Below are 21,749 nucleotides of genomic sequence, written 5' to 3'. Positions count from 1 at the left end.
GGAGACATAAGGTAACTCTTTTGGTAGTTTCCTTCTATTCAAAGATGAAGTTGGTTGGAATAGGTAAAATGGAAAGAATAGGAACAGGACTAGGATTAGTAATAGGTCCCACCGAGTCCCACCACCCAGGTAAACCATCTTCGACTGACACCAAAAGAACCATAGGCGAGGGAACATCACTTCCTCACATGACCTCACAACATAATCACATAGACACGCAGAAAAGCATGCGGGGAGGGGAGATGCAGAAGCCACATAGCATTTTCTAAATGTCTTCTTGATTGATTGATATTTTATTTCTATCGCGTTCGTACAAAAGTGTTTTAGAGCGCGACAAGGCAAGGGAAGGGAACAGGGAGAACAAAACAGCGATCTTACTAGGCCCAGTGACATTGAGAACGTGCAAGTGCATGGGAGAGGAGGAGGGGAAAAGTGCATGGAAGGGGGAGAGGTGGAAAGTGCGAAGCAGAGGAGAATCAGATAAATAACAATAAGTAAACAATAAAGGCAACAAACACTGGTAATGCAGCCAGCAATTTGCAAGTGCTAGGCTTAAGGCAGCAGACAGTGTAGGTCTGATCAGTTCAGGAAGAAAAGGGGGAGGCTGGATGGGTACAGATACAGACCCCAGTGCAAGGGGTGGCCCGGAGGCAGTGCGGGAGGGTGGCAGGTTGAGAAGGTACCTGGGCCCAAAAGACAGAGGGTGACCAGGTGCACAGTGCCAAGAGAGAACAGATCAGGAGGGGAGAGGGGGAGCGGAGGCAGAAGAAAAGAGGAAGGTCTCGAGGTGCTTCCGGAACCAGAGATGGTTCTCCTCAAGTTCTTGTGGTGAGAAATGAGTGGATGTTATCCAGATAATTTCTTCATATTCATGGCTCAATGAACCTGTTTATTTTTTCCTTTTCTTATTTATTTATTTATTTATTTATTTATTGTGTCATTAATATAGCGCACAAAACCCACAGGCATCTAGGCACTTAAGTCTAATACATGAGCAGTAGGACACTTTTTTTTTTATCTAGGTCAGCCTCTAGCCCAGATTAAAAGCAGGGTCTTCCTTGTATTATGGGTCCCATTTTACAAGCGTTGCTTTAAGCTATCAAGTCAAAGGGCATGTCCCTAGAAATATTGCATGAAGGACTTTAAGCTAATTACCAGAGGACTGTAGAACGCATGCACATAGGTAATTCCATATGGAAACCAGCCAACATGCTTCTATTTGCCTATAACACATCATTTTGCAGAAGCTGCAGTGTTAACCTCGAGGAACAATAAGGACTGGTCAGGGAAGGTCCCAGTCATTCCTGCTATAAAGACTGCCAAAGATTCTACTGCAGACATGAAAAGTGTTTTGCTGTTTCTTCCCTGAATCCTGGCATCTTATAGGAAAGCAGGTATGGAGGAGTGATGTATTCCTTTAGCCCAATTTTCATGTCCAAATGTAAGTCTAGGTTTCTTAAAGTGTGTTCATGGGTTTACTACTCCAAATAAAATCAGTATGCAATCCAACAATTTGCTCTATTCTAACAAGGTATTCATAGTATTAGTGTGCAACCCTTTTACTCTATGGGTACATTATACACAAGGGGTTGTCTAGGCATTCTGCATCTAAAATCACCAATCAGTGATTTCATGTGGTAAGGAAATAGCATCAAATAGAGGGAGAGATTATTTAAGAAATTATCCTCACATCGGGTTGTGTAAATGGCAGATAACGGCCCTCCAGCCCGAGCATCGGTAGGCCCAGCGAAGCAAGACCTTCTGCGGGGGCATATACGAGGACTCAGGGCCATTACGCCTCGATGCCCCCGACAAGAGGTGATAGCTATTCGCAGCCCGGGGCTTCATCCAGGGTGCTAAATGTTTTCATGTTTTTTTTTTGGATGTGCACATCTTGTATATGCCCAATCTCCTGTCGAAAAAAAGAAAAAAACATGATTACCGGCAGCCATAGTAAATAGGGAAAGGGACCAACTTCCTTTTCTATTTCTATAGCAGTGGCCCGGCTCAGTCAGCAAGGAGCGTGGCTACCTCCAAGTCTTGCAGGTAAGTGGGGGTGCCAGGAAAGCTGTGGGTCGGGGGGGGGGTGGTGGCAGGGAAGGATGGCTTAGTATCTGTCCATTCAAACTCCTCTTTTAAACATATCATTATACATAGTGTGCCACTCTGAGGATGATGAGTTGCTGCTTGGACAAGGGTTTGATACTCCTTCAGGCTGACTCATGCCTTCATCCTTCAGAGGTCATAAATTGAGGAGCACAAATGTGGACAATAATGATGGTAATTAGTAACATCTGTTAACTGTGGAATTTCTGGTATTTGGGTCAATATAAAACATGAATATTATTATTAGCATTATGATTACTATAGAGGTAAGAGAATGAACTGGAGGTAGAGGGCTGTGGTTGCCTCCCCATCTGCATGTCCCCCTTATATGTTTAGTGTATGCTGTTTTTTTCTTTAAATCCTAGTGGACATTTGACAAGTGCGTCCCTTACTGCTATGCTCACGTGGCATTGCTGGTTGCTACAACCTAAATTATTTATGTAGTTTAAACTGCAGACACCAAACATTTGTCCTTCCTCGGGTGACTGGGGCAAGGCCACGGGTTCCATGCCAATGGAGTGCACTGGTCTAAACCAAAGCGGTCAAAGGACTCTTCATCTACCCCGAAAAACATTGCAGGGGTGGAAGTCCTAAACCCTTAGCCTGAGGAGGATGTCACCAACACTATGTGCATAGCGGCATATGTAAGTCAGAAATTATCTGTCATGTGACACCTACCCACATGGACATAAATGGGGGACAAATGCCTTGAGAGAAAAATCCCTATTGTTGTAGAGAAGGTGGGAATTATGTAGCGGAAGGCCTGTTCAGTGCCTTTTGAATGGGTCAATGCTAGGATGCTGTCTGTTAGTCTTGCAAAACTTACTGCAATACATATGTTTGCTCTTCTCATTCATGACATTAAGACAGTAGGTATTCCTGAAAAGAAAATATATTTTATAATAGGGAGTGGGGGTCTGTTACTTGGAAACAATATTTAGAAAAATGGTAAACATTTAGGAGAGCAATATGGACAAATAAACTGTTTAAAAGTAAGTCTGCAACCTGAGTATTCTGCCCAATGATCCATGTGTGGCGTTGCCTCCATAGGCCTCGCTCATTGTTCTGCCCTCCACCCACTGGTGTTCAATCCTCGTATCCAGGCCTTGTTCCCTTCGCATCCAAGCTATTTTGGCTTGTATCTGTCTTTGTCCCCAAACGTGCATAGAGCGGGAGTAACAGTGCCTTACCCCGCCCTCCTATCCTAGTTGCTTCAACCTCATGGGTCCGGCTCTCTAAGTCCATAAACCATAGAGGGCCAGAAGGGATACCTGGACTCAACTCATCTGTGCCCCTCTCTCCAAGAGGAATGTAGCCAGTCTATGAAAATGAAGCCGAATGGGGAGAGGAGCACTCATTACATTACTCATTACTCAGCCCACCTGGTCGTTTTTTCAGCTCCTCACCTGTGGCTCTCCATATTCAAAGGTGAAAGGCCTTGAGATGTCATGTCATCTCCTTCAGGACCAGGATGTGCCACCACCAGTGTAAGAGGGAGGAGGGTCTGGCCAACAAGGAGCCATGCACTTCCTCCCATAGACACCTCTTCTCATATTGGACAGCCCTAGACTGCGGCCCCTTCTGCTCCGCCATCTCCTCTTCTCCTCTTCTCTTCTCCACAGCAAGGCCAGCAACCCCATCTTGCAACGGCGGCCAATCATTTCCTGGCCTATCTTCTGGCCTATCTTCTTCTTGGTGACACAACCCCCCCACCCACCCCGAGCCACATCATCATGGCCAGGGGTTCTCCTTCCCAACCTCCACAACCTCCACCTTCAACATGCTGGAGGGCTTGGTAGATCAGCGTTCTTATCGTGAGGACATGTTGGGTGTGCTTGAAATACTAGGCAGAGCAGCCATCTTGAGTCGCTGTTAGCCATGCCTTCTGGTTGTTATAATTTGAGCGGGTCATGGGTCCAGTACTGGGAAGTTGGATGCTGGGCTGTTTCCTGAATGTGTTTCTGTTGATGGTGCACACAGGTTCATTGGAATCTGCTGTCTATTTCTTTTCTCTCGTATTGACTGAACTCCATACTAGGGACTGTTCAACTTTTTGGGCTAAGGTGATTTTTTTGTCAGTTGTAGGAACTTCCATTTGCCACACTGGGTTTTTGTGTGTGCTGCTGGTGTGAATCACTATTTGATGATGATTTCCTCAGGGAATGTTCCAAAGTTACATGTGGCAGCAATTGTTTTGAGACCTGCTAAAAACCCTTCCACAATTTCTCCTTGTAGCTGATAGTGCATGTAGAAGAGGTGCCGCTCAATCACCACACTGATCTTTGACATATTGTGTTAGGTGAATATGGCCATGGTGGCCTGGAAGGAATTTGTTCTTTTGCTTGGTTGTGTAGGAATGGGTGGAAAGTGTCTGCATAATTCTTGTGCTTTTGACCCTACTAAAATGCATTAGCACTGCAGTCTTTTTATGTGGGGTATGCCTTCCACTCTCTATGGATTCTAGATACGTTTAGAATTCTGATTTCCACCTCTTCCATGGTATAACTGCGGTTCCTGATTTTTTAGATGGTGGTGCACATGTTGCACTGGGGGATTTGTTCTGAGGGGATTGGCGATGCTCTTATTTGCACTGGGACTAGCGCGTGTTGTGGCCGCTGCATCTCCTTGTCTGCACGGTGGAATTTGAGAATCATGTCTGATTAAGATTTGTAAGAGTTCAGAGTGTGTCTGCTATGATTTCATGTTGCTTGCTGTAAAGCTGAAGCATTAGAATGTTGTGAGGTCAGTGTGGAATGTAGTGTGTGTGACAGTATGAATGTTCTGAAAAAGGCAGTTGTGACAGGGAGCCGGCTGGGTGTGGCTGGGCAGTGTGTTTATCCATCGGTTTGTCTAATTTACCTGTGCATCACTTAACTCTTTGTACACCAACGAACAATAACATTACTTACATTGAGGCTGGATCCAGTGTCTTATGTGGCAGACACACCCACTACGGTATCAGGGGCATTGTAAGGGAAGTCGTGGCATGGGCCTTCAGGGGTGAACTGGTGAGGGGCAGTGAGAGCTAGCATTACCAAAAATAGTGTCTTGTGTTGTTGATTCACCATCAATAGTTGGCAAGTTTTTTTAGAGTTGTTTACATTCTTTCTGGTTTCAGTTCCTTTATGGCAGCATGTACTTTATGAAGACACAAGTCACTGAGAGTTCTTACATACATTTAATTTACTTGTGCAATATTATGAACTGATGAATCAGTCCAAATTACTCAGTTTACTAGTTTACTAGATTGACAAATGAGGTTATTTGAAGACATATGGGGGCTCATTACAGATTTCTCAGTATTCCGGCGGGATACCGGGAAACTGCCTCTGCTGTCTTTGCCGCATGATATCCCGGTAACGCCGGGATATTACAGGCGGCAGAGACAGTAGTAAGTTCCCATTCCATGGAGTTCTATAGGACAGTAGTAAGTTCCCGTTCAATGGAGTCCTATAGAACCATTGTCCTATAGGACTCCATGGGTTTGGATTGCCGGAATGACCGGCGCTGATAGGACCAGTGCTAATGATTCTGGCATTTCTTTGCCGGTAGAGGCATGATCTACCTGCAGGTCAGGCCTGCTGGTAGATCAGAGCCCCCACCAGCAAACTCAGGTTTCCCCCATCCAATAAAAATGCTGGTGCTGGTATTTTTGCCAGTTTTTCTGGCATTTTCACCTGACCAGGGACCTCGTAAAGAGGCCCATAGATTTTAGAAGAAAATACAACTCATCTGATGAAGGGAAATAAGGTCCTGAAACGCTTAGTGATTATGGGAGCAATTCGAAGACTCATCTTGTCAGATGTTGAACTGTTTGACCATACCATTTTGTAATATTGTCTGTAAAAATGTGGTTGCATTCACTTATCAAAGTTTTTGTAACTAGCTGATCTTATTTTTGAGAGTGATTAAATATATTATGTTAATGTTTGTTTATAATTCCTTAGAAAGTACCAATTGAGTGTTGTAATACTATAGTATTTGGAAATTAGTATAATACGCACACAAATATTTTTGAGATTATTAATAAATGTTTGGAGGAGTTACTCCCCACAAGAGTACCTTTGGTTGTTCGTGGAGCATAGTCTGCGGGTGAGGGACAAGGCCAGAGGAGGGCAGTGATTTGCCACCAGGCAGTGGGTGTGGCTTGACAGATTTGCCTCATTGCAGGTGCATTGTTGGGAGACACTGAAGAACTGAGGGAGGCATAGGCTCATGCTGGAGGCCTGCAGCACATGTCAGGAGGCGGCAGTGGAGCCTACAGGAACAACGCAAGCTTGGGGAGGCCAACAATGCTTATGGCAGCTGGGGAGGGGGCAGTAGTATGTATGTCAGAGATCAGTATCGGCGCAGTAGAATGGGAACGCCTGCCGCATGGCGTATGTGAGACTGATGCTTGAAGAGGAGGACATTATTTGGCCTTGTCTCACCCGCGGCCTCCTCCCGACGCCAGCCTCTCCAGTGCGACAAGGTGCAGGACTGGGACAGTAGTATTGAGGAGGATAGCCAGGTGACTTGGCTGTACTCCCTGGGAGCTTGAACAGTCTTCTGTAGTCATTAGCGTGAACGCCAGAGCATGGCGTTCTCAGATCCCCATATGGTACAGAGAGTAAACCGTATTCAAGAAACCGTGTCAATCTCTGACACTTGGGCAATCCCAGCTCACAATTTCTTGTTTGTCATAAAGATATATATATATATATATATATATATATATATATATATATATATATATATATATATATATATATATATTGCTATGTTCTTCATGCTCCTTCTTCTCCCTGCCTTCTCCTGTATTCCTTACCCTGTTCCCTGTTTTGTTCTAGATTGTGTGATGCCCCTGCAGTCTGAGGATGAAGTTGTATTCTGTGGTTGTTAGTTAGAATGTACCTGTTGCCTGTAGAAGTCAGACGGGGCTACCTGCAGCAAAGGACTTATGCGTCTAACAATATTGTGACCATGCTACTTTCAGCATAACAGACGCCCATGATCTCTCACTGTTGACTGTGCTGGCTAGGGCTCAAGGGATTTGCAATCCAAAACACCTTGAGCGCAAAAAGGCTCCATACCCCTGGCTTACAACATTATAACATAACATCTGCCAACCCTTCCCCCCCGCCCCCCACACTGAGGAAGACAGTCAGAGCACATCCTGAAAACAAAAAGTGGGGGATAATAATGAATTATAAAATGTCAGTACAGGGGTCACCCACCCGCAATAAAAGGGCAGGATGGTATCAAGGAATGTGTTTGCAGTCAAACATTGACACATTTCTCAGGAGCAAATGCATATGAAATAATTGATCTGACAGCTTTGAATTAACCACGCAGTTACATAGATGCTCTCGTTGAAACCAGGAGTATTGAGCACCCCCTTTACATATGACCATGTTTGGATACCGTGTTATACGTCATATATCTATTAGGATGGAACTCTGTACATGGGTGTCATTTTCGAGGGTGTTTACCGTCCCCAATTTTTGTAGCACATAATTTTGTCCCCCTCATTTGGCAGGGGCCCCTTTCCTTTAGATGCCCACAACTTTTTCAGCAAAGTTACTCCTCTGACTCTGTAGACCTTTGGCCAGACATTTAAAGTGTACATTAATAAAACCATTACGTCCACTCTCCTCGCAAGAATGGTTTGATTAGTTGGCCATGATCGTGATATGAAATACAGCTCATTCGATATGAAATGGCGACAAACATGATAACTGATATAGCACAATAAAGAATTTTCCAAAGAAGATTGACCACTGCCAGGCCGCACTCCTTCTCCAACTGTCGCTCCTAGAATCTCTGTTCGCCCACACCTGGGGTCCCACACTGACACCGTAGCCACTGACGTCACAGACTCCAGACACATCAGCTCACTACACAGTTCTCGTCAGTGTGGTATCTTGGAGTAGCATCAACACACACACACACACACACACACACACACACACACACACACCCCCCCTACCTACCTGATCCTGACAGGTGCTAGGTCACTACAGGTCAGTCTGGGAAAGGGTATGGACTACAGATGTCACAATCTACAGAGTTTGGCTACGGTCCATTTCGATGGATACTGTAAGACACCTGTTGCCTTCATGTTGTATCATAAAGGTATCAGAGTACATGACTCACCCATCCAGACTTCACCAAACTGGCCTGCACCAAGTTTCTTTACCAGCTTCAGAGATTCCCGGGGTATTTCCCACTCGTCCGTGCCCCATTGGGTTTTGCCGCCAGGCAAAGGACAAGGAACTGCTAGCACGTGGCATAACCCATCTGCATTTTCTGGCATGAACCAAAGGAGAAGAACAGTTGCTTATAAAACGTGGCAATGGAGCAGGTTGGCAATTAAACATCTTTCTTGGCGGAGTGACTTAAACATTTTTGCACGCTGGTATTTTAGTCTCACAATTAAGATGAACATGTGATTAGCGTGGAAGTAAATTAAGCATACCATGATGCTATTTGCATCTGGCCCAAACATTAATGACCCGCAGACACCTTGACTCACAGACGTTGGGCCTCATTACAAAAAAAAACAGTGATATTGCAGTGGTAACTCAGTTAACACTGCATTACCGCACTGCCGTACTACAGCTTTGGCAGTGAGGTTGAGGGTTTTCTGCCACCTTACAGCCCAAAAATTGACAAAAATCAGCAGAATTACTGCTGGCGGAATTACCACCATGTTAATTCCATCAAAATCCCTGTGGAGTCCTATGGACGCCAATAAATGTGGACTAACACCACCAACCATCACTTATAATCCGGCAGTAATTGCACCTGACCAAGTGGTGGTAACAGTAAATCTGTTTGGTAGTATTTCGACAGTTTTACCGCCGAAGTAGCACAAAACTTGTAATGAGGCCCAATCATTCGTACGCTCTTCCTATGATTCCTCCTTGCTTGCTGCTAAAAAGGTATGCTATTCTAATCTTATTCTCTCCCTTTCCTCTTATCTACAATGTATTTTACAGACTTTGAACTGACTTCTCTCCCCTCTTTCTTTTGATCCATCTCAGGACTCCCTGTTTCCCCTACCAACTTCACCACTTTCTTCACTGACAAGATTCTCATACTATGGGTCTCTCTTCAATCATCCTCTTCTCCCCATACTGTTTCTAATCCTCCCCCTCCCACTGTGTGCTCTACTCTTTCCTCCTTCTCTCTACTATCCAATACCGACACTGCTGACTTAATTGCCAGAGAACATCCATCTTCTTCTCCCTTGGATCCCATTCCCTCTTCTCTCATTCCCAAGGTCTTTCCACTTCTGCTCCCCTATCTTACTACTCTTTCTGATCTCTCCCTCTCTACTTCTTCTCTGCCTTCTTCCTTCAAACATGCATCAATTCTTCTGATTCTCAAGAAACCTTCACTAGACTCCTCGTCTCCTGCTAACTATTGACCTATCTCTCCTCGTCCTTATCTTTTCAAACTTCTAGAACAGATGGTTTATTCTCAAAATTTCACTTTTTTAGATCACAACTATTTGCTCCCCACTTCCAATCTGGGTTGTATCTGCTTCATTCCCGTGAAACTGCTCTATTAGCTGTCACTGACTCTCTCCTCTCTGCTCGTCGCTCAAAAATACTCTCATTTTGCTTGATCTCTCTGCTGCTTTCTTCTTATTATTTATTTATTTATTTATAGCAATGTATCCATCCAGTACACTTTAACAAACAACAGTCAATTAATAAAAAGGGAACAACCGGAATACATTGAGACTTAATATCTATATATCATGTTCAAACTTAAATAAATGTATAACAACTTTGATATAAATAAAAAACAGCAATAACATAATTCCAACGATATCCAATATTACTTAGAGCAAAATCCACCTATAGACAAAACACAACACGGCAATGGACACACATACAAACACCTACAGTATAACACCAAACTACTCCTAAATAGTGACTACCAAATATCGCTATCGTACTATAAATAAAATCAGAAATCACTCATACAACGCATTAAACGGAATCCACATTACAATGAACAAGTCCTCTCGATCCTTTTGACATGCTGGATCATCCTCGCATATCATATCATATCATATCATATCATATCATATCACATCATATACTGTCCTCTCTTTCTCATTTTGGTATTTCTGGCTCTGTTCTAAACTGGCTCTGCCTTTATCTCTCTGACCACTCCTTTTCCATCTCTTGGGCCGGCAACCTTTCCTTTTCTGCTCCTCTATATCAGAGCATTCTTCAGGGTTCGTCCTTGTGGCCCTTCTCTTCTCTCTATACACAGCCCCCCCCCCCCGTGTTGATAACACTAGGGCCGTTTGGTCCATCCTGTAATTCTATGGCAATTACACCTAGACCGTCTTTTCTTTTCCTCCTCTTCCGATGCAACCCATGTCGATATCTCTGCTTGCCCACAGGCTCTACAATCGTGGATGCATTCTCGCTTTCTTCATCCTTATCTGTCTAAAACTGACATTCTTTCCTTACTTTCTTCTTCCACTTCCACCCATCCCATGCTCTTTCTATTCCTTTTCCTGCATCTGCATGTCCCATACTGCCTGGGACTTGGGGTTTCATTTGATTATTATCTTTCTTTACCTTCCTACATTTCCAACACTGCCGTCTGTCGTTTTTTGGGCTCTTTAATATTCGTACGGTTCGTTCTTTGTTGTCCAACAAACCTCATCTCTTCACTGGTTCTCTCAAAATTGGACTACTGTCTAGCTCTTTGTATTGGTCTTCCAGTTTACCGTCTTGCTCCCTTCTACTCTATCTACAACTCCTCTATTTGCACCCTTTTTCTTCTCTCCCCTCGTACTTCTGTTTATAATGCTCTACGCGCCGTTGCCTTGAATCTTGTCTTCTGTTAAATTTCCTATGCATTATTTTTAAATATTCACACGGTTATGCCCTTTCTTATCTTCCATCTCTGGTTTCTTTCTATGCTCCAACGTATTCTCTTTGCCCCCAACCTCACTTTCTGCTTACCACTTCAAAATCTACCTGCGCGGGATCCTGTTTTCGGGCTTTCTCCCTACTTGCTCCCAAGCTCTTGTCTTAAAGCCCGTCTGCTGGCGTCATAAGTATTGTTTTTTGTAATTCATTTCAGTTTCCATTTTATTGTACCGTTGTTTTACCATTCAGAGGTTTGGTGAAAGTGCTATAAAAATGTGTTAAATTAAATGAAATAAATGATTTGATTATTGTTTAGAACCTCCTTCTAATTAAACGTTGTAGCGATACCGCGACAGGCCTAATGAATATACAGATAATTCAAATCTGCCCAAGGCAGATGCCTCCTGGACAGAACATCACGTCCATTGAGAGTTTGCTCATGCGACAAAAAATGCAATATTTTAAATGTGACATTAAGTTTCATCAAGCATTGTCAAAGCAAATAGCTATGGCTTTTGTATAGTAGAAATGTTCTCTGAATCGCCTTCCTAAATGGCTGTAGCGTCACCAGCAAGCAGAATGAAGAAAGCGTGAACACAATGCACAGATCATCTCAGAGCAGTACTCTCATTTTCAGCTCTGACAAAGATTGGCATGTCCTCAGATTTGATGCACTACCTGTCTTGGTTTGTTGGCCAGCTGCAGTATCTTTTCATCCAGATCCAGTCATGGTCTACCGACAGCTTGGCATGGGAAGCTCTTTTAAGAATGTTTCTAGAAGAATCAACACCCTTCTGAGGGCAAGGTAGCGAATCGCAGACACCGCCATCCTCCAATTGATACCTGTGGCCATCACTTGGAAAGCCTGCTGATTTAAACCAAGTCTTACACGTTTAGGGGCGTACATCAGTCTGTGAATGGTTCTGCAGTTCAGGGGTTGACATCCTTGTAGACTGATTGTAGACTCTTGCTCTGACATTCGGAGACTGGGTGATTTTCCAAGCTGGGCCAGCGATGCACCTTTAGTGGCCTGTGTGTGATGTTCTGATGCCCAATCATTGTTGGTGTCTGGCACTTCCTTTGGGGTTGACGTGCATTTTCTGTTAGGTGTTGAAATCCTTCCAATGGTGCGGCAGAGGCTACCATTGCCTGTGTGTCAGGTACACATTCTGTGCTAGCAGATAAGCCGACACTGCATCTGATTCTTAAAGGCACCTTTGATGTCAGTGACATGGGCAGCTCCTGTAAGACTGGCAGAGATAGTTTTGTGGACTTGGCATCACTAGTGCAAATCAGTAGAACATATATGGTATCTCTGGAAGATACCCTCACTAGAGGACATCCCCCAAGCTGGTTCCAGGGGCTTCTCTGGTATGCTAATGGAAGGGGTTGGCTTTGCTCGAAGGAACATGCATTTCTGGTTCCAGGAGCTCCCCTGGTTGTGTGACACCACCGGTGCTCTCACTGACTGCGCAATGCTCTCCCTTCGCGTTGACCATCCGCCCTTTCAGGCTCCTCATGTCCCACGGCAGGTTGGCCCTGAGTCCCTAGAGATGAAGAAGGAGGGTGCAGCGGAGCAGGAGGAGGACCTGTAGGTGGATAATCGTGGCAGGTGGTGTGAGGAAGCCGCGGGCGGTGCTGCAGAAGCGCATCTTACCCCGACTCATTGTGAGTAAAATTGTGGTGCGGTAGCTCTTGTTTTTCTTCACTGTTATTGATGCCTTTTGTAGACAAAGCCATTTCCATCAGCCGACACCCGGACCCCCATCAGCACCACCTCATGCCTGCATGGTAGATGGTATCTCTGGACACACAAGCCACTGTGGGTGGGCCTTGACCAGCCAAGGCTTCGCAGCCTCTGCACTGGAGTCTGCTGTCTCGCTGGTCAGAGTAAGAGAGGCCTACGTGGCCTCTGAGATGAGCCAAGAATCACTCCGAGGGGTTTCACACATCAGCTCTGCCTCATGGATAGCTCATGCTTCTGCAGGTTTTCTGCAGCTCAGCTCATCTTCATTGTAAAGACAGTGCTGAGGGATGCCCACAGCTCAGCCTCTCTTCTGCCTTCCTGGCAGGAAGATGAGCAACGGAAGCACTTCCCAGTACATCATGCCATGCCCCCCGTCACACCCCCCCCCACTCCCGAGTTCAGCTCTGATATAGGCAGCACGTTGCAGTATGAGGCCTATGTTGCTGTATCTGGAAATTCCAACCTATGCTTTGTTTATGCCAGGGCAATTATTCAATGTCTGGTTGCCATCCTCTTTGACTGTTCACCTTGAAAACATCAGCATTTCTCCAGGACTTTGAGAGCTGAGAGCAGATTCAGTTGTTATGCAAGGTCTCTTTACCCCTTGCCTAGCGAAGAGAACATGGCATGCCCATGTCTAGCTAATATTTGGTTTTTGGTACTCTATTGCCCTCGTTCTGAGTTTCTCAGTATCACGCCAGTGCTATCGGGAAACTGCCTGCACCGTCTCCGCTGCCCGATATCCCGGTATTACTGGGATATTACAGGCGATCAGTAAGTTTCCATTGCATGGAGTGCCATATGACTCCATGCAATGTGATTCTGGCATTTCCTTGCCGGCAGGCAACTGATCTACCACCAGGAGATCCATGGCCCCCTCTGGCAAACTCTGGTTTCTTCGGTCGGGCAAAAAGTGCTGTCATTTTTACAGGACCGGGGACCTTGTAATGAGTCCCTATGTCACACTAGTTATCGTTACCTATGCACCAAAACTACTTAAAGGAATCGTTCGGTCAGAAATATTATTGTCCCTATGGTTCGGCCATGTGCTTTTAACCATAATTCGATCGATCGTACAAACATTTCCTATGCACCTTACCCAAGTTTTTGTCTCATGAACACATGCAAAATCAGGCAGCAGGGCGTGGCCATCTTGTGATAATCTTATCACCTGCTGCATCGCCCTGGGTGACCTGCGTTTGCGGCACTAAATCATATCCCCTGCCCCTGACATCACCAAATCATTTATATTCTCCGCCTCTCTCCGTGACGTTGCTGGGCAGCGTGGCCAAATGCGCCCAGTCGTCACCTACGCGACTAGACGCGGAACCCGGAAAACAACACACATCGTCTCACAGCGCAGCGCGTCACAATTAGGAATATGAAACTGTACTTTAAAAGGAAACAACAAGACTGTACAATTGGTAAGGTACATTTATTTCACATTAAATGTTTCGATAACATTCGGCGTGTGAACAAATCAATTAAAATGGAACTTTTTTTCTTTGCTCTCGTTTCATAAATCCGTAAATGTTTATCGTGAGTCACGCACTGTTCCTTTTGGGTACACAGGGTGTTCATTTTGGGTAAACAAAGCACTTCGGTCGCACGGTAAATTGCAAGGCTGGTGCTTCACCTTGGCACTAGACCACCGTAAAGGTTGTAATGTTGCTCCTAATTGCCGGTACCGCATACAGACATATTGGACCTTGTCTGTCGTCGCAAAATACGGTCAAGTAGATCCAGTGATTGACATGTAGCTGCAGCTGGCGGTTGAAGAAGCCATCGGTCGGGGTCTGGAATAGATGACAATCGCAGAACGGCACGTTATACCTGTTTGCAAAAGATAAAAATCGAAAAGTGTCTCAGTAGCCGATCTTTATTACAATTAATCATTTCCTTTATTAGCGCAGAGGTGACACAATGTGATCCGAGACAATACAACGTGGAACATCAAAGTACTCTGCTATTTGCTTCCGAGGATAGTGCGAATGAGAATGTTGAGCTCTAAACGTAATGTGTAAACTGGGGCAAGAATTTGAGGTGCAAAAACAATGTAATGATTTATTAGCGTAGAGCCAGGGAGAAACGAGTGGTGGTCTACATGTGTCTCGATGCTGGCATGCCCATGTACCCGGTAGATAGCCCTGCGCAAAGGTTGTACTAGCACTTCATTGCAATATGCCAAACAGAACAAACAAGTACAATGTCACCCAGCAGTAACGGTCAGCTATTCGTATTTCGATTAGTTCTGGTATGAAATCATCTAAAGAGAAACTTACATTATATTCGGCATTTCCATTCTCTCGGCGTAATGCAGACTGTAATGCAGACTCCTCCGTTCGTGTCAACGTTTTCTCATAAACTGAACATATATATAACTAGTTGCAGTTTCGGAATGGGCAACCTTATCATATCATACGTTATTACACCCCCCTTGAATTCAATACCTTTCGGAATGGTCCCTGCCTCTCAAGGTCAAAAAACAATAGAACCTTATACTGTGCGCGGGAAGCGTGGGCCTCCCAGCTCCCAAGCAAAAATTCAAAGCTGGTGACCTTCACTCAAAATGAACATACATTCTTATTTTGCAACATCCCTTGTCAACGCATCTATGAGAACATGACTTTTGAAGCACAGGCACAGGAAATTGGGGGCTATCACTGCTCGTTGTTCGTGGCGCTGCTCAGCTGTAGGTGAAATTTGCCAATGACAGTATACCCCCTACTCCCAAATTATAGTCGGTGTAACACAAAAACGGAGTCAAAATGTGTCTAATAATAGGGCCACCTCTGCTTATCTCATGGCCTCCTACCCCATGGCATGTTTTCACAGTCAGTACTTCTTGCGTGCCTAGAATGTTTTCTGGCCTAGATCTAATCCCTTTTGTAGGTCCAGCAGTTATTCAGCTTTTTGCGGAACTTCATTGCAAGTCAACTGCCAAAACCCAAATATTCTTACACACTGTTACCCATTGGTCATCAACACGAAAAATGAAGGTCCCACAGTATCTCAACTAAACTGTGAAATGTGAAAGCAATCGTAATAATTGTGATATATTTTTAAGAAAAGGACTGAGAGGATAGATTTCAAAAGACAAAATGCATACTTTATTTGTACAGTTTATAGAAACATTTTTTGCAAAAATAAAAACAGACGGTAATCATTTAAACCGGGATTTGAACGATTTAACAAGCTATGCTTTGGGTGGACATGGTACGCTGGCAATGTTTTGTGGCAATGTATGTGTGCTCTGAACAGATTTGTGCGCGATTCCATGAGTTTGCATCTCAACGACATTAACAATAAGATCTTTCATAAAATCAAATTCCATTTTCTCATATACTGGTTTGACAACCCATTTGTGTTAGACGAGTCACGCTCACCAATGACTTTCCATATACTTCCCCTCCCACTGAATGCACACATTTCCGCATCTGTATAATCTCCATCAAACTGCTGTCGAATACTATGTATTTGGCCTCTTTTTGTTACTCACCGGTGAGGAGGGTGCGTGAAACCGGAGAATAGAACTGTAAAGCCAGGAAGTTGCTTGAAGAGCTTTGGGTGGAGCCTCCACTCAAGCCTCATCTCTGTGAGGGAATAAGACCTTCTAAATGATATGACCTCTTGCTGTCTAATAACCAGGCAAGCGGACCGATCACCCAAAAGAGCGGGGAGAACGCACCGCCACGGACCAGGTTGCAAAGGAAAGAACAACAAGTAAGTGTTTCGAAGGTAGCACTTATCCCCTGAAAGTCTTACTAACCAATGGAATGCCTGAGCTTTTCCCCCCGTTGTATGGAAAATATGGCACAACATAGGAAATCACCTAGGAAAATAACAAGACTTAGAATCTAACTGGATTAAGCTATGACATAAATCAGGAGGTGGACAGGATCTTACCAGTGGAGAAGGACTGAGGGATTGGATGAAATCAGAACACAACGGCAGGGATAAAATAAGAAAAAGGGGAATGTTAGTGGGATACTAATACCGGGGCGGCACGAGGGTCGCACTGGTTTCGGGATGGTGCACAGCTGCAGAGCGTCCTTAAGTGCACAAGCAAAACAAAGTTCAATACAATGTTCAGTTCACAAAAGCAGAATAGTCTTACCACTGGTGGTAACGATGGCAACTGTAGAATGAAGACAACAACCAGACGGAATGGTAGTTCAGGGAGGAAAGGTAGATAGAAAGCAGGCAAGGTCTGGCACACTAGCAGGCAGCAACCATGGCAAAAACGTCTAGAAAAGCAGTCCGGGAGCAAACAGGGGTCTGATACACGTGCAGGCAAAGACAAAGACAGAACCTTATCTTACGGAGTCCGTGGAAGCAAGCAGGGGTTCGGTACACATACGTACAGGAACAATGGCAAAACGTTAGTGTGGGTTCCAGGAAGATAAGCAAAGGTCCGGTACATGGGTAGACAGGTATAAGCCAGGGAAATCCAATAACAAAGTCCAGTAATCAAATCCGGGTCGATACCGTAGTGAATTAAAGGGTTGGCACTTGAAGGAGGAACTTCTAGTAGCCGGGAGTAGCTTTAAACAGAAGCAGCGTCCTGGCTGCAACCGCAGAATACATCAATAAAGGAGGCGGGGCAAGCCAATGCGAGGCTCCACAGCGAACTACAGCATGGAGCTAGGTTTTCTGGGAAGTGTAGTTTCGTGTTGCTAACTTCCACGGTAGCTTCCACCGTGTATAGAATGGAGCAGCATTATGCTGTATCCCTTTGGGGAGCGCTACAACCCTCCTGACCTTCCTGGTAGCCGTACTTGGGAAACCGACTGCACTAGGGAGCCGAGCTGCTAAGGATGCAGGTGGCAGGGGCTTCCGCACAGGACGAGGTGAACGCCAGCCCGTAACACTTTTATTATACTGTCATCTGGCAACACTGTGGTTTCGGACTGAACCGTTGTGGACATATCAGCCAAACCGGACATACTATAGTCGATATCTTTGTCTGTTTCGTCGGTCAATAGTGTTGATGCTTCATTTTATGTCTTTTCAACATCTGTTACTTGACGATGGATAGGAGAAAAGATCAATGTGGACCTTTTTTTGGGGGGCATTTTTTTGGCGGGTGTCGATTGTGTCAAGTGCTCATCTAGTAATGTTAAACTATCATCTATAAATTCAATTTCACTTTCCTCTGGCGGAGCGGGCGCATTGTAGCAATGGTCCAAGAACACTTTGCTGGATCTTATCAAATTTATTTTCTGGCCATTGGACATAGGCATCTTGAGTGTGAACATGACACGCCTCAATGAATAGTTCCTCCATGGTGAAAACAGTTTGGCAAGCAGCATCTGTCATTGTTATCGCTGTCTGTGTCTGTATAGTCTGTACTCCATCAGGCAACTACAAGATAGATAGGAAAAAGGATGTTCAGTGTAAATCCAACATACAGTGTTGTACAATTGACATTAAAAAAAGCATATAATGAAGGCCTTAGCACAATACTATTGCCAACAATAGAAAGTGTTTATAACTAACCTTATTTTTATTTCTTTTCTTTGAAACCTTCTTTACTCTAACATCAGCAAACTGGCGCACCGACTCAGATACACGTTCCTCCTGTTCAATATACGGATCTTGTATACATCCCTACAAAAAATAGTATCCATTTAAAATAAGTCATTGGCATTACACATATAATTAGACCGACTTTCTTTCATTAGATGGTACTGTCAGTGTGCATACATCTGGGTCCAGATCAACTGTAAGGTCTGGTTCGGGAACAACCACAATGGATAATGTAATTGTAGAGGACGCTGCAGCATCTCCCTGAAACACAGTACTTGCATTAGTAAGGACGAAAAGATTGTAAACAGGACACACAATTTGGAAAGACAACAAAGGTACATATCAATAGTAAAGTAGGAATGAAACATTGTGTAAAACAATTACACGATATGAAAATATGATCAGATTATCTCGTCCTATTGAGCTATGAAGACCCATACCACTGGCACCGGATCGACTAAGAGGGATGTTCTAATTGTAGTTGACGCTGCAGCATCTCCCTGAAACACAGTACTTGCATTAGTAAGGTAGAAAGGATTGGAAACGGGACGCACAATTTGGAAAGACGACAAAGGTACATATCAACAGTAAAGTAGTAAAGAAACATTGTGTAATGCAATGATACGTTGCGAAAATATGATCACATTATCTAGAATTCCGTGCATAAAACCTGTCTGGAACAGAATAGCTAGGTAACATTACCTGATACGCGCTCAAAGTGGTTGATGACTCCAGGCAAGACATGGATGTTGAATCTTGTTCCTTCATATTCGGTGGATAGTCATGGAGTGGTAAAGGGAAAGTATTATTCAATTTAGAAATTCCAACATTACAAAATGGCATGTCAGGAGACTGAATACGAGAAAATTACACTTATTGAAATGCATAATATAGCATAGTTATCCATCCCCATAAATCATTTTTCTATGTGGGTTCTACAAAACAAGGACTGATGTTTAGCAAAAAAGTCATTATTTCAACAGCTATTCAATCACATAAATATGGAAAGTACTATAAGTGGCATTTACACCGAAAATACAGGTGTAAAGCTAAATCCGGAAGCGTGACTCACCTGTGGCAGCATTTTCACAAGTAAAGTCGGAATAGCGTTTGGGAGCAATTTCAGAGTTGTTCTCAGTTGATTCCTCTTTGTGTACAAGGATCTGTCGTACATATCTGGGGAGAAGTGCAGGCTGCAGATGCGGTATCGATGACCCCTCTTGTCCTCCAAGACTTGTTTGAATCTACTTTCAAGCTCTTCCGGTGGATATCCGCAATGTCCAACCCATTCTCTTATTCGATCAACAGTTTTAGGGAATACATGCATTGTAATGCCTTCGGTTTTGTCACGGGTCTTCGAAGGGCAACCAAAAATAGAACATGCAGGCATGGTTGTAAATTCTGAAAAATAAAGGTCAACATTATTAAAAAAATATTTTGCATAAGCATGTGAGAAAGAATGAATTTGACCATACATTCTTCATTGCACGCTTTCTTTTGGGCACCACAGCAAAACCAGTGCAGCGTGTGCGGCTGTATTATAGGATAAATTTAACAAACGATTCATTGATGTGTTGAAAATCAGAACATGTTATATCATGCACGAAAAGGAAACATGCTTATACTATAGACACGGTCCGAGAAGGATGCAATACGATGCCAATTGACACTGATAAAAAATGATATATCGATAACATAACAAAAGAAACTCAAGTCAATAGCAATGATACAAATTAACATAGCAGTATGGAGTTAGATACTTCAGAATAGATATACATTTACAAATGAAGGAGATATGATTAGGATACATACCCTTACCTTGACCAACAAATAGTTGGATTCAGCAAGCAGAGTAATTAGTGGCAGGAGAACAGGGATATGTTCACAGGTAGCACACTGACGCGTTCACTCGAAGCAGTCACAGAGTAGCATGTTCACGAGTTGACTTGCAGTGCTCAAAGATGTTCTCATGGTAAATATGCAGTAGTTTATAAAGAATAACAAAAAGGGGTGTGTTTGTGAATGAATGACGTGTATATGTTGTGGTATTATGTGGATTGCAAGGGCACGGTCTGCTTCAGGGGAGGCCTGCCTTGAGACACGGGGTCTAGGGAGGCCATGTGAACAATGGCCCCTGGGCGTAGGATACCTTTTGAAGTGTACATGTTGTTTGGCACCTTGGCCATTCGCGCCCCTGACAGCACCCCATGGCAGCGCACATCCACTGGTGCGAACTGCCTTTGATAGTGGGGGGTGGGATGGATGGGTCGATAGGCGTGGAGACAAGGCACCGGAACACTGCTGAATGGAGACACACTTGATTCACTTAAAAACTGAAACAACCATTGATAAAAAATATGTTGCATTTTATTTGGTTTCTTATTTTGATGGCACAATAATACTAGACATTGTGAAGGTCTGGTTGCAGCTCAGCGAGGGAAAATCCCCTGTACTGACCACTGTCGCTGGGGAAAGTTTGTCTAATGGCGCCAACGACACAGGCGGGTATTACTCGTCGAACGCGGTGTCCAAGCCTCCCATGAAACCACCATGTGTACGAACGATAGGCACCCAGGCGGTGCCACCTATGAAAGAGAAAGATACAATCTGTTTTTAAATGACCAAGATAAGTGTATTAAACCTTAGTTGTCAATGACAATTCTTGTATGCAATGGCATTTTTGCCATGAAAAATGCTAACTAGGCATACACAATATTGAACAACTTTTATGCGACTTTTACTAGAGAATTGCAAGACTAAATGGATATGACAAAGATATGTTGAAGTTACGAGAATATAGGGGACAACCAAGAAATAGTAGTGGCCTAACTGACATCAAAACCAGACTACACTTACTCGTTACTTGGATTACAAGGGCGTACTGTTGCGTGAAGTTTGTGCATAAGCACCATCAAAATCCTCAACACGGACCGTGTGAGACAGACTGCCGTGAAGTCTGGCAGCTCGGTAACGCATTGCGGCTGTGGATCGCCTTGCGATATGTAGGACAAGCATCCAGAGTTTTCTTGGCAGCAGCAGTTCTCCACCTCGGTTGGCATTAGCGCACACCGATTGCAGGTACACCAGGTGGAAACACCGTCCATGCGACTAGGTCCAGGCTCTTCATCTGTTAAAACGCCCGCCCAACTGTTGTCCAAATCCCCATCGTCTACAGAGCTTGCTCTTTCCAGTAATTCCTCCTCAGAATACTCGGGCTCGTACCGGTAGGGCATTGTTGTTGCCATTGTGTGGTAAAGAAACGAAAATAATTTATAGCGGTCGTACTGGTATCTGTTCACACGGGCTACAAGCAACAAAGGTAGCTGACCAGAGCACAGAAACGAGTCACAGAATACTCAAAGAAATACAGCGAGAGGAATGGGAAACAAATCTGCTGTTTTGTGTTGTGAAACGCTCTGTTTATACTTGTCGAGGAAAGAGGCTTCCTGCTGTTTCCATGGCGACACATCATTAGCTGAGGCGCA

At 44.2% G+C, this 21,749-nt stretch overlaps 1 protein-coding gene across 2 annotated transcripts in view; it reads right to left on the bottom strand.

The window, feature by feature from the left end:
* The window catches only part of BLK (BLK proto-oncogene, Src family tyrosine kinase), a 679,444-nt gene that overhangs the window by 189,789 nt on the left and 467,906 nt on the right, over positions 1-21,749 (bottom strand). The window contains exon 8 of one of the 2 annotated variants that reach the window (XM_069605731.1): positions 8,242-8,394. The exons of the other annotated variant lie outside the window; for it this stretch is intronic. Within the exon in view, the coding sequence (XP_069461832.1) occupies positions 8,242-8,394 (153 nt within the window). The remainder of the gene's footprint in view (positions 1-8,241; positions 8,395-21,749) is intronic. 2 annotated transcript variants of the gene reach the window in all.

The sequence above is a fragment of the Ambystoma mexicanum genome, chromosome 4p (assembly GCF_040938575.1).
Source record: "Ambystoma mexicanum isolate Mex_15411 chromosome 4p, UKY_AmexF1_1, whole genome shotgun sequence".
Classification (NCBI taxonomy): domain Eukaryota; kingdom Metazoa; phylum Chordata; class Amphibia; order Caudata; family Ambystomatidae; genus Ambystoma; species Ambystoma mexicanum.
This window is presented reverse-complemented; position numbering and strand designations above follow the sequence as displayed.